Source organism: Rhinoderma darwinii, chromosome 4 (assembly GCF_050947455.1).
Source record: "Rhinoderma darwinii isolate aRhiDar2 chromosome 4, aRhiDar2.hap1, whole genome shotgun sequence".
NCBI lineage: Eukaryota > Metazoa > Chordata > Amphibia > Anura > Rhinodermatidae > Rhinoderma > Rhinoderma darwinii.
The window spans coordinates 398,026,727-398,040,530 of record NC_134690.1 but is presented as its reverse complement, the minus strand read 5'-3'; the positions used below and the strand labels follow the sequence as shown (position 1 = coordinate 398,040,530).

At 44.7% G+C, this 13,804-nt stretch overlaps 1 protein-coding gene and 1 long non-coding RNA gene across 4 annotated transcripts in view; one reads left to right on the top strand and one right to left on the bottom strand.

Annotated features, from left to right (window-relative positions):
• Positions 1-735, bottom strand: part of LOC142760300 (uncharacterized) — a 46,805-nt gene extending 46,070 nt beyond the window's left edge. The window contains exon 1 of the long non-coding RNA XR_012883289.1: positions 449-735. This is a non-coding gene — a long non-coding RNA (uncharacterized LOC142760300). The remainder of the gene's footprint in view (positions 1-448) is intronic.
• ITPKB (inositol-trisphosphate 3-kinase B) overlaps positions 1-13,804 on the top strand; it is a 100,791-nt gene that overhangs the window by 75,972 nt on the left and 11,015 nt on the right. For all 3 annotated transcript variants that reach the window (XM_075863422.1, XM_075863423.1, XM_075863424.1), the window contains 3 exons: positions 5,374-5,578; positions 10,171-10,272; positions 11,370-11,441. In XM_075863422.1, the coding sequence (XP_075719537.1) occupies positions 5,374-5,578; positions 10,171-10,272; positions 11,370-11,441 (379 nt within the window). The remainder of the gene's footprint in view (positions 1-5,373; positions 5,579-10,170; positions 10,273-11,369; positions 11,442-13,804) is intronic.

Sequence of the window (13,804 nt, the reverse complement as noted above, 5' to 3'; positions counted from 1 at the left end):
CGGACATGTTGTGAGTTTTTCGCAGCGGATTGACGCTGCGTAAAAATCACGCACCTGTCTGCACGGCCCCATAGACTAACATAGGTCCGTGCGACGTGCATGAAAATCACGCGCGTTGCACGGACTAATATATCCCGTTCGTCTGAATAAGCCCTAAGCCTAATGTTTTTATGCATCTTGTACTACTTTTAAGCAATCTTCGAATTTGTGATATGAATGGTGTGGTTTGCTGCAAGTTTCATAATCGCGGCAAAACCGCGCCATTTTTGCCGCAATTACGAAAATCGCGGCAAAACCGCGCCATTTTTGCCGCAATTACGAAAATCGCAGCAAAACGCATGGTGAATTAAAAAACTTAACAAACCCTACAGGAGTTGGGGTCAGGAGAGACAAGTAAAGAAGAGACAATGGGGGATGCAGGGAGAGAGGGGGTTAAGGAAGCGCTCACCAGGACCTGAGAGGTGGACGTGCTTTCTCTTCTGCCGACTCTGCTGCTGCTATACTGTGGTAGAAGGACCTGATCGGTGGGCGTGGGTTCTGTTCCTCAAAGGCGAATCAGGTCACATGGGCATGACGTCATTAAAGGTCCTTTAGAAAACGGCATCTGTCCAGCTTTAATGCTGCTTATGCAGCGTTTTTACATAAGTAACCTCCCGAAAATGTGGTGGGGGGGCCGTGGGCCCCCCAGGCTTCGGGGCCCGGTCGCAATTGCGACCGCTGCGACCCCTATAGCTACGCCACTGGTGTCAGCCACTGCTCCCTCGTAACAATGCCAGCCACAGTGCTCCCATAACAGTGCCTGCCACCAGGGGCGTAACTAGGAAAGACTGGGCCCCATAGCAAACTTTTGACTGGGGCCCCCCCTCCCCTGGGTGTCACACAACCCCCCCCCCCTTGTAGATAGTGCCTTTTTTACAGCCCCCCCTGTAGATAACGCCATACAGCCCCCCCTCTGTAGATAGCGCCATACATCCCCCTGTAGAGAACGCCATACAGCCCCCCTGTAGAGAACGCCATACAGCCCCCCTGTAGAGAACGCCATACAGCCCCCCCCTGTAGGGAACGCCATACAGCCCCCCCTGTAGAGAACGCCATACAGCCCCCCGTAGGGAACGCCATACAGCCCCCCTGTAGGGAACGCCATACAGCGTTCCCCCCTCCCCCTGTAGGGAACGCCATACAGCGTCCCCCCTCCCAAAAAAATGCGACCTACAGTGTGTCCTACAAAATACATGTATCCCCTCTCCACAGGACAGGGGATACATGTGTGATCTCTGGCAGCGATAGGGAGAACGGGGGACTGAAAGTCCCCTGAACTTCTCCATGACAAACCTCTGACTATCCCCTATACATGTCTTTTGCTCTATTTTGAGCCTTTAGGACCAGACACCATTTAGCCATTTTTAGCACGTGTTAGTTAAATGGCTCTAACTTTTTTATTTGTTGGGCTAACGACGTGATTTTTGCGACGTTTTTTCCATAGACAAAGCAGGTTTAATTTTTTATCGTTTTTATACGCACCTTTTTTGCTATTTTAGAATTTTTATTCATAAAGTTTGAAAATAATAGTAAAAAAGTAAGCTTTTTTACATTTCAGCTATTTTTTTTTTTGGTAATAACATAGTTTTACCCTAAAATAGACCTTTTATTTGTGATCGCCATTGTCTACCGTAAATTTTTATATATTACATGTCTATATTAGGGTAATTGGGTCAGCGCTAGCGTTACAAAAATGATTGGCGGGGGGGAACGTTTTTTTTTTTGGGTGGGTATTTTATGTGTATTTATTATGTACATTTTTTTTGCACTTTACTTTATTCTTTTTTTATTACTATGGTCTGTCCCCCAAAGGTCAAAGAAGACCTTTGGGGAACTTTATATATTTTTTTTCTTTATTTGACACCATGTTTTTCCACTGTAATTGGGGTTGCACAGCAGCCCCAGTTACAGGGGAAATCAGCCCTCTCATAGTGACGATTGTCACTAATAAGGCTGTGCTGGGTCTAGTTAGACCCAGCAGCAGTCTGTCACTAACGGCACCCGGCGATCATGTGAACAGTCACATGATCACCGGGAGGAATAGAGACAGCGCCGCTGCTGCGGTCTCTATTCCTGTACACAGCGCGCATTCAGCGCTGTGTACAAGTCATCAGAGAAGACAGAAGCAGCGAAAGCTGCTTCTATCCTCTCCTCAGGGTCCCCGGCAGTCACTGACAGCCGGAGACCCGACATTCAGCTGCCCGATCGCGCGGGCAGCAAGTTAAAACCCGAGCCGTAGAAAGTCTATGGCTCGGGTTTTAAGGACCCTGACCGCTGGCCATAAAAATACAGCCAGCGGTCGGGAACCAGTTAATGGCAGAGCGGGGAGATACCTCCCTGCTCTGCCGTAGTGTTCAGTGGCGTCCCGCTGTAGCAGCCATAGCGGCTCCTAGCGGAGCCTCCGGCCATGGTGGGGGCCCGTGCCGGCGGGCGACACGGGCCCCCTCATGCCGCGGGCCCCGTAGCAGCCGCTACTGCTGCTACGGCGGTAGTTACGCCACTGCCTGCCACAGTGCTCCCATAACAGTGCCTGCCACAGTGCTCCCATAACAGTGCCTGCCACAGTGCTCCCATAACAGTGCCTGCCACAGTGCTCCCATAACAGTGCCTGCCACAGTGCTCCCATAACAGTGCCTGCCACAGTGCTCCCATAACAGTTCCTGCCACAGTGCTCCCATAACAGTGCCTGCCACAGTGCTCCCATAACAGTGCCTGCCACAGTGCTCCCATAACAGTGCCTGCCACAGTGCTCCCATAACAGTGCCTGCCACAGTGCTCCCATAACAGTGCCTGCCACAGTGCTCCCATAACAGTGCCTGCCACAGTACTCCCATAACAGTGCCTGCCACAGTGCTCCCATAACAGTGCCTGCCACAGTGCTCCCATAACATTGCCTGCCACAGTGCTCCCATAACAGTGCCTGCCACAGTGCTCCCATAACAGTGCCTGCCACAGTGCTCCCATAACAGTGCCTGCCACAGTGCTCCCATAACATTGCCTGCCACAGTGCTCCCATAACAGTGCCTGCCACAGTGCTCCCATAACAGTGCCTGCCACAGTGCTCCCATAACAGTGCCTGCCACAGTGCTCCCATAACATTGCCTGCCACAGTGCTCCCATAACAGTGCCTGCCACAGTGCTCCCATAACAGTGCCTGCCACAGTGCTCCCATAACATTGCCTGCCACAGTGCTTTCATAACTTTATTAGCCTTAGAGCCCCTAATAACAGTGGCAGTCATAGCACTCCATAAGTGCCAGCCACAGTACCCCCACAACACAGTCAGCTGTCATCTGAAAACTCCCGGACATGAGGAAAACACCAATAAAAGCTCTTCTATCGGCTTTATAAGGCCCTGTTCACACTGAGTTTTTCGCAGGCAGAAAAATCTGCTCCGGTTTTGCACCACCAGGCGGTTTTTGATGCGGTTTTTGACATGTTTTTTACCTATTTCTTCAACAGGCAAAGGAAAAACCACGAGCGGTTTTTGACATAAAACGCCTCAAAAACACAACGGCCGCTTTTTACGTCTCCCATTGATTTCAATGGGGTTTTTGAGGCGGAAAACGCCTTAAGATAGGGCATGTGGCTTCTTTTTCCCACAAGCGTTTTTTTCTGCTCGCGGGAAAAAAACGCCTCCACCTCCCATTTAAAACAATGCGAGGCAATTTTGGCCCTTTTTTGCCGCGGTTTGAACAGGGCCTAATATGGCAGCCATGTTTGCGCCATTTTCTACTCCATGTGTCCCATTGTATGTAGATTAATATATTTGCGGTGGATGAACTTTGCACGTGTTTGGGATTTGTTTTTGTGCCCGGTCACCAGAAGTCACCCCTGTGAAGGCCGTTGTAGTCATCCTATAGGTCCTTGACCTTTGATCTTTAGCGTTACAATGTAGCATTGGCGGTTCCTCCTTATCTCCTCAGCTCCTCTTCCTGTTTGCTTGATGGAAACTTTTCCTCCGTCAGTATAATAATCACACAGGCTATTGTTAAATACATCAGCGTACAAGTTTCCATTGTCGACATTACCCAAAGCAGAGAGAAAAGGGAACAAGTCCAAAATACATGGACAATAAGGCGCACGCCCTGACCTTCCAACCAGCCCACCGCAGGGACCGGGGAACGAGGTCTGAGCCTCATTAACAGCCGCCCAGAGCTTGAGACTGCGCAGCTTTGGAGAAATGACAACTCCCAGCATGCCTCGGTAGCAACGCTATACCATAAAAAATGCATGAACAGTGAAAATTCCATTAATCCGGCACCTGTTAATCCAGAAAGTCTTGTAATCTGGAATTTCACAAGACCAAAAGCAGAACACCAAACAGAGAGAAGTTATTCAAAAGTGATAGTGATATATTTTGCCTTTTATTTTGACCTCTCTTCCTAAAGGTTTTCTACCCTCTCTAATTACATTTTACATACAGTTCGAGGACAGTCCAATAATCCAGAACATCTGATAATCCGGCACCTTTCAGTGCCCATTAGTGCCAGATTAAAGGACTATTACTCTACATTTACACTACTGTGTAGGGTTTTAGCCTAGCTAGCACAGAGTGACGACAAAGCAAGCAGACTGGATCTCGCTCTGGAGGACTCAGCACCGCCATGTATTACATGGCTGCTCATTCATTTTAACGGATGCCATGTAATACCACATTTCTCCTGCAGTGGCCTCTGCAGGAAAAATATGTGGTTGCCTGCAGTTTTCCATGTCGATAACACCTGATCGCAGGGGGATTTTAGTGTTGATTAGGTGATCGCCAGCCAACAGATTATTTTGAGAACTGGTTGTCCTGATGGGGGGAGGTTTTTCGATATAAATATGTGATTATAACCACAGCCTGCCATGTGGACTGGCGTGGCTTCTCTGCTGTCAATATAGTAACAAACCAGCTTCGTGTTGTGTCTGACAGTCTTGTTGCTATGGATACACTGCCTAATAACCAAAGTCTTCAGTGTGCAGTTGTCAGGCAGTATGTCCTTAGCAACCAGACTGTCTCAGATAACTTTTCTGTTTCTGGGAAAGCTGGCCACCATTACAGCACCCATAAGAGTTGTAATCCAGCTTTCCCACAGACCCGAATGCCAACTCTCACCCCGCACCCTATAGTGTTGCCAGGTTTGTAATTCGGAGAGCTGGGTAACAATCACTGCGGGAAAACATATGAGCTGTCACTCACCTTTCCCAAAAGACCATATATAAAATAAATGGTAGACTGTTTAAATGATTTCTTTACAGACCTCCCTTGACCACGTAGCCGGCAGGCTGCACGCTAAGAAATTTATTAAGGAAATCTACTGACTGCCGTTTTATTATGTGTCCCTATATACAGGACCTACTTAGAGGAAGAGCTGACCAAAGCCAGGAAAAAGCCAAGTTTGAGGAAGGACATGTACGGTAAGATGATTGAAGTCGATCCCAATGCTCCAACTGAAGAAGAGAACCAGCAGAGAGCTGTCACCAAACCACGATACATGACGTGGAGGGAGACCATAAGCTCCACCGCCACCCTGGGCTTCAGAATCGAGGGCATAAAGGTACAGAGAGAACTTCCAGAATTAAAGGGGTATTCCACCTTCCATTAAAAATGGATATATGTCAGTAAATCAAACCTTAGAGTCAAAAGCCGAAATGTGTTTATTATATTTTTTTTACTTGCCGAGATATTGGCACTTTTCTATTCAGTTGCGGCGGCCATTTTTGCTAATGTGACAGGAAGTGAGGCCATTTTGGTAGTCACCTTTTGAATTAGCTGCTCAGAAGCTGACAACCAACTGCCATATTGTCAGCATGTTCAATCAGTAATAAAGTTACATATTACTATCAGTTGCTATGGTGAATGTAATGGCGGCCATATTAAATGTCAGCCTAAAGCAGCCATAACTCACAGTTTAAAGGATTTTTTTCAGTCTTCTGTAATTAAAAAAACGTAATCATTGAATAAAAAAAAAATCTGAAACTTTCTGATATTCTTCTATTTTAACCTTACCATTTCCAAGATCTCTGCTTGTTGGCAGTGAATAGAAACTTTTTGTTTACATACACAAGTTGAAAACCTAACACTTCTCGCAGCTGAGAGTTTGTTACAATTGTGTGCAGTCTTTGTAAGCTAAACAGCCTGGACAGCTGTGAGAAGTATTAGGTCAGGACAGGTTTTCAGCCTCTTGATGGAAGAAAAATTTTCCTACTCACAAGCCAGCAGAGATCTTGAAAATGGTCAGGAATTGAAACACAAAAGGGGAAATTTATCAACCTTTCTACGTCAGTTATCTGACGATGCGTCAAAAAAAAAATTCATACCAAAGTTGCCTTTTGTTTGGGTTTGACCATATGTCTATATGCCGTCTATTCTTTTATACCTATTTATAATGAAGGATCTGGTGACGGGTTCCCTTTAAGTGCTATATTTTATATCTCATACCCTGCAGTATATCGCTATCGGCTTGACGGTATTATTATATCATACAGGACATTGTTATATAACAGCTGTGTCCTATACGTGACCGGCCGACGTGGCTCAGGAAGGACGTATATAGCTGTAGGTTTACTAATGGGATCATACAGGATGTGTATTGTCCTTCCATCATGTTGTCACTCGGCTTCCTATAGGAAAGAGCCTGGAGCAGGAGTATTTATCTAACTTTGCACTTGACATGAGGGGCGTTGTCGCCCGCAGCGTGCGCTGTAGATAAAGTTCCATTCAAGGAGCCCCCCATAGATTTGTCAGTTTAGAGGCAGCATCACTTACTAAGGAAAATCACATCTTATATTAAAAAAAACAAATGTTTTTATCTGACTATTAAACCGCGGCCTATCTTAGGCTTTCTGGACAAGCCTGCGGATTTTTCGACATTTTTTTTCAATAAACTTTATTCAACAAAAACATTTTTAGTCCTGGAACCTGCAGACATACATTGCAATGCTGGCCTTTGTTAGACCGCCGACTGCCATGGCAACCCTTCGGCACATGGCAATCGCATCACCGACTCCCTGATGGGGTTACAGAGGGATGCTGCAGTTGCAGCCGACACCTGCTGATGGCACTGGCACAGTTCCTATGCCCACGCAGTACATTTATGCCACGGAGCGGGAAGTACGACCCACGCATGCCCTTAATGTTAAAAAATAAAAAAATTCAACATCCCACAATCCCATGATGCACTGCAGCATAATCTCAAACAATGGGTTGGGACCTATGGCACTGTTTGCTTCCTGGTTCATGAATATAATGCCAGAATTTCAGTGTAAACTGACACCTACAAAAGCACATAGGAGCAGTAGAATGGGGGTCTTTAAGGGTATGTATCCATGTAGCAATATTGGGTAAGAAGCTTCATTATTACCGCAGATAAAAAAAAAACAGATGTAACTACATATATAGAAGTGTAATAAGTGGATATGTTAATAATTGTTTCATATAAAGTATCGCGTATCTCACAGAGAATGGCGATTACGTGAGGGGGAGTTCAGTTTGAGATATATTTAATTTACGGAGACGTCTGGAAAGTGCCCTTACATGGAGCCCAGCGTGAATGTTGCCAGAAGCTAAATACATGGAGATTTAATAAAAAAATACCTGCGCCGAGAGCCCATTGCCAAAACAGAAATGTGACTCTCCTACATTGTAGACGAGGAATTTTAATTTGTCGGCCTCTACGTGCGTTTTTTTATTTACTTGTCGTGAGGCCTTGATAAATTGGAATGTCTAAATTTAAGAAATCTTTCGGGTGATTAATACAAGACCCGCAGTTTTTATTAGAGGGGTCGCTGGGGCTCTGGCTACAAGCTGGAGCCCCCCCCCTTCCCTTCCATTATCATTAAAGAAGAACCCCCATGAACATTTTTATTGCTCTGCCCATTTGTAATGTGTGTTCACGAGAATTTGTGAGAGATAAAGTTAAAAGAATTTGAATAGCCTGTAGCCAATCAGGGCCTTATTTTTGAAACCAGGAAGTGTTACCCATAGCAACCAATCCACCTACACCTGTCATTTTGTGCAGGCTAGAAAATGAAAACAGCAATCTGATTGGTTAACGTTACTCTATCTTAGTCAGCTGTAGCCATTCCAAGCTTCCTCACAGCAGTACAGAGTATTTTTGGACGCAGCTGTTCTGTCGTTACAGAAAGAGTTCAGCGTGTTATGGTTTAAAAAAAGTATAATTAATAATAACACCATATTTACACTGTTCTGTCCAAAATACAGTCTTAATCATTGTCTGATAAAATGGGTGTGGCCAGGTAAACGGCTCTTAGCGACAAATTTGTTACCAGGCCGCGCCGCTGGAAAATGGTGTCTACCGGTATTGATGTCAGATGCAGCCAATTACAATTGACGGTGTCTATTGCGGCCTCGCTATGGCGGCATTACATATATGAATGCAATGCTGAAGTGATTGCCTGTCATTGTACCGGATATCGCAATATAGTGACATTCCGTCGCCCCAGTGTAGAATAAATAATTTTTTTCAGAAATATTAATATTAGATATAATTAGTGTTAGTTAAAATGGTCGTTTTAGTTGCAGGAGACGTTGTTGGCAAGAAAGTTTTTTTCTTACGTCCGGGAGTTGGACGCCGACCACAAAACCACTGATGACCTTTAAAATGTGTCAGGCCGGCAACATGATGCAGCAATAGATTAAAATAATTTTGTTTGCATTTAATGAAGTTTCCACGGCCCTCTGTAGTTGTGAAGAAATGTCAGAGATCATTTATAAAAGACCTTTGACCTTTATTTCGGGCGTTGCATTTTATTTTATATATTTTGTTCCGGCTTTTCAACATTTTTTTGATATGCGGTTTGTAATGTGACCTGCATACATAAAAAATAAAATCCCAAATCACGGAACATGTTATAAATTTCGCCGTCCCTTTAAGTGGTCTGGTTCGCGGGACTGTCCCTCAAAAGTTGGGACACAGCTATGATTAGTGGTCTGGTTTAGATGCATTGTGTATTGAAATCTGAAAACGTCCCTACTCTTCTAATTGGGCTTCGTTCACATCTGCATCACGGCTCCGTTCATGGGTTCCGTCGGATCATTCCATCAGGGTAACCCGTGAACGGAACCCTGACTGAACAAACTTATGGTTCCGTTTGTTTCAGTCAGGGTTCCGTTCATGGGTTCCCCTGATGTAAAGCTCCGACAGAACCCATGAACGGAACCCTGACGCAGATGTGAATGAAGCCTTATTAATGTATCTTGATACGTTGCGGTTTTCAGTGCTATTGCGTCTTTTACAGACACGTTTATTTAATATGTTTTACCCGTAAAAACCGCAACCGCAATAAAAAACGCAGTAAAACTGCATGCATATTTTTTTTTATGCAGTTTCGATTGCACCTTAACCGCAAAGTCTAAATAAACCCAAAATCTCATCAGTCTCAGGGCTTATTCAGACGAACGGGATATACGACCGTGCAACGCGCGTGATTTTCACGCGCGTCGCACGGACCTCTATTAGTCTATGGGGCCGTGCAGACACGTGCGTAATTTTTACGCTGCATGAGTCCGCAGCGAAAAACTCACTACATGTCCGTTCTTTGAACGTATTTCGCGCATAACGCACCCATTGAAGTGAAGTGAAAACCACGCATGCCGCACGGAAGCCCTTCCGTGGGACGAGCGTGATTCGCGCAACAGCTGTGAAACTATGAATGTAAACAGAAAAGCACCACATGCTTTTCTGTTTACAAACATCCAAACGGAGTGTCATAATGATGGCGGCTGCGCGAAAAGCACGCAGCCGCGCATCATACGGGGCTGACACACGGTGCTGTCAAGTGGCGTTAGCCGCAAAACGCACACGCTCGTGTGAATCCGGCCTCAGGTTGCTGCACTTTCTCTCCACCATGCTTTACACTGCAGTTGTGCTTGTTCCGAATGGCTGCTGTACACAGAGAACCGATTTTTATTACATCAAGTATAGAATTATAGGACTCTAGGAAAGTTTGATGACAGCCCCATATCGCTGACAGAGCCATAATGACAGTCGTATTGGTTGCCACCCAGCTTTACCTAAGAAACAGCTGAATTATATATATATCTACAGTGGGATTCTAGTGTTTCCTGGAGTTGCCCTTTAAATGAGTCAACTCTAAATAAACTAATTTTCTTTGTGTTTTTTTGCAGAAAGAAGATGGAACCGTGAACAAAGACTTTAAAAAGACCAAAACCCGGGAACAAGTCATGGCCGCCTTCCGAGAGTTTACAAAAGAAAATGCCAACATTCTAGTAAGTGCTGCTGGTTACTGGACGACGTGGTGTCCCGCTGCTAAACATTTATGGCCTATCCACATTAAATGTAATAAATGCTTGATAGGTGCGGGACCAACCTCGGGCAACCTCACGTATTCGGAAAATGGGGCTCCTGTGACCCCTGGTCGCTGATTCAGGCCGGCAGCCCTCCCCATAGAAGTCAATGGGGGGATGTCTACACTGGCACGCTGCCCTCTCCATTGGCTTCTGTGGCGAGAGCGGCTGGTCGGAATCGGTAAACGGGCATCACAGGACCCCCGTTCTCCCGATAGGTTGCGCCATAAGTATTTATGATGGGAATACCCCTTTTAAAGGGTATCTCTTCCCTAAACTGGAAAATCAGTGATGGATAGAGATAAGCCGGATCACCTCTTGAATGATATTTTACTTTAAATTCGGGTTAATGAAAATCCCACAAGAGCAGCATAAGATCCCCATAAGTACAGTGAGTCTTGAATTATGCTTCAGAATTAGGTGACGGGAGATTAGTTGTCACAGTTAATCCCGCCCCTATCACTGATTTTATAAAAAATGGCAGAGTATGCAGAGATCATACGCCTCCCCCTTCTAGCCATCCACACCCCATAACATTTCGAGTGGCCCACAACTCCACTTTTAATCATTATTTTGCAATACAAATCTAAATTTTATATAATATAAACTTTCCAAATGTGGTGCTCAATTCTAAACTGATTTTGACTTACATCATCTATTCTACCCCAGTCACATCTAGAGCTGCGTATAAAATTAGTCTGGTTTTCTGTTACCTCTCAGTCTATAAGACCTCTGCTTCGCTTCGCTGGTTCAGTGACTTTACAAATTGTGCCCTGCTGTGTTGCATTGTGAGAGATGTGGTGTTCACACCAGGCACTGCATAGTAGTCTGATAACAAATACTGCCCCACAATGGATTGCATTTGATTTCAGCGCATTACAGGATCTCAGATAAACTGTTGGGGGCGTTTCTGTCAGCATCATGCTGACTGATTCCATGGAGCAGTCACCAAAATTTCACGTATGCAGTATTTTTTCTTTCAATGCATGTAATAACCTTTTACGCATTTATCTTTGCAGAAGTCTTACCTGAATCGTTTAGAAGACATAAGGAGCACATTAGAACAGTCTTCGTTCTTTAAGACCCACGAGGTGAGTTATGAATCCCATTCTCTCTCTTATTATCTCTCCAGGATTAGAAAAACATGGCTGCTTTCTATCAATAAACAGCGCCACACCTGTCCACGGGTTGTGTTTAGTATTGCAGCTCCGCTCCATTAAAGTGAAAAGGACTGAGCTGCAATACCACACACAACCTGAGGACAGGTGTGGCGCTGTTTTTGAAAGAAAGCAGCCATGTTTTTCTAATCCTGAGCCCCTAAATTAGCAGTGTGGAGCTGGTAACCCGAGGGGACATCCCAAGGGATGCGGAAAGTAACAACTGCTTTGGTTCTCATAGGGGTTGTCACTTCCCATCCTCCACTCAGGGTAAAATAAAGAAGTTATTTGAATTTAAAGGGGTATTACACTTTCAGGCCTTCCCCGTACTCACGGTCCGTGCCCGCTGGCAGCCGTGGACAGCCACCCACAGTTTGGCCTGCGCTCCCATATAAAGTATGGGAGCACGGTCCGTAAAAAGCAAAAGATAGGACATTTCTACGGCCCGGACACCTTCACGCAAATATACAGGAAGGTGTCTGTGGTCAATAGAAATGAATGGGTCCATAATTGTGGACCGTAATTGCGATCCGCTATTACGGAGGAAATCTATGGGGCCTCAGCAAGTAAAGGATATTCTTTGTATAATGAAAAGTTTTAGAATTTTCCAATATACTTTCTGGATCAATTCCTCACGAATCACTTTGATTACGCCCATTTAACACCTTAAATGCTGCGGTCAACCGCGACATTTAAAGTGTTAGAATCAGGGGGGCGCTCGCTCAAACACACCATCGTGCCCCCCCCTCCCACGACGCGATCGGCCGGTGAAAATGGTTGTCATGGCAGCCTGGGGACATAATGAAGGCCCGCAGGTCTGCCATCTTTGTACTCCTTTGAAACCCTGCCCCCAGCGGGACTTCAAAGCAGACTGTAAAGAGTCACCATATACTGCAATAAAAAAAAAGTAAAGAAAAGTTAAATAAAGTTTTTTTTATATTAAAAAAAAAGTATTAAAAGTTAAAAAAAAAAACCTTTTCCCATTTTTCCCATAAAGCAATGTTAAAAAAAATAAAAGTTAACGTAACTGGTATCGCTGCATTCGTAAAAGTCTGAACTATCACAATATAGCGTTGGTGAACGCCGTAAAAAAAAAAAAATATATAAAACATGCAAATTGCTGTTTTTGGTCACCTTACCTCTCCAAAAAATGGAATAAAAAGTGATCAAAAAGTCACATTTACCCCAAAATGGAAACGGTGAAATCTACAGCTCGTCCCGCAAAAATTAAGCCCTCACGTCGCTAAATGGAAAAATAAAAAAGTTGCGGCTCTCAGATTATGGCGACAGAAAACATTATTATTTTTTTTTAGCAACGTTTTATTTTTCTTAAAGTGGTAAAACATAAAACAAAACATATAAATTTGGTATCGCCGTAATCGTATCAACCTGTAGAATAAGGTGAATCTGTAGATTTTACGGCCTGATGGACTCCGTAAAAACAAACCCCCCCAAAAAATGGCGTAATCGCTGTTTTTTGCCCATTTCACCCCACAAATATTTTTTTTCCAGCTTCCCAGTACATTATGCAGTAAAATAAATGGTGCCATGAAAAACTACAACGTGTCCCTCAAAAAAATGACCTCATACGGCTGTAGAGACGGAAAAAAAAAATAATGATGGCTTTTGGAAGGCGGGGAGGAAATAACGAAAATGAAAAAACTCAACTTGGCCGTGTTCTTAAGGGGTTAAAGTTTGCTAAATCGTACACATTTGTAATATTACAACACCCTGTACATTAAAGCGGAGTGGAAATATCACATCTGAGGGTTTGTTAGGGTATGTTCACACGGCCAAATTTCAGACGTATACGAGGCGTATTATGCCTCGTTTTACGTCTGAAAATATGGCTACAATACGTCGGCAAACATCTGCCCATTCATTTGAATGGGTTTGCCGACGTACTGTGCAGACGACCTGTTATTTACGAGTCGTCGTTTGACAGCTGTCAAACGACGACCCGTAAATTTACTGCCTCGGCAAAGAAGTGCAGGACACTTCTTTGCTACGTAATTTGAGCCGTTCTTCATTGAAATCAATGAAGCACGGCTCAAGGTTTACGAGCGTCTCAGACGCCTCGTAAATTACGAGGAGGAGCATTTACGTGTGAAACGAGGCAGCTGTTAACAGTCTGTCTTTTCACACGTAAATGCCTCTCATCGTGTGAACATACCCTTACAGTGTAGGCAGGCTAGGCAATCCTATATAAGCAGTACAAATCATGCTCTCCTGTCCTGGACTGCAGATGTCTTATTCACATGAACGTGTCCGTTTTGCGCGCGTAAAAGACGCTGCGT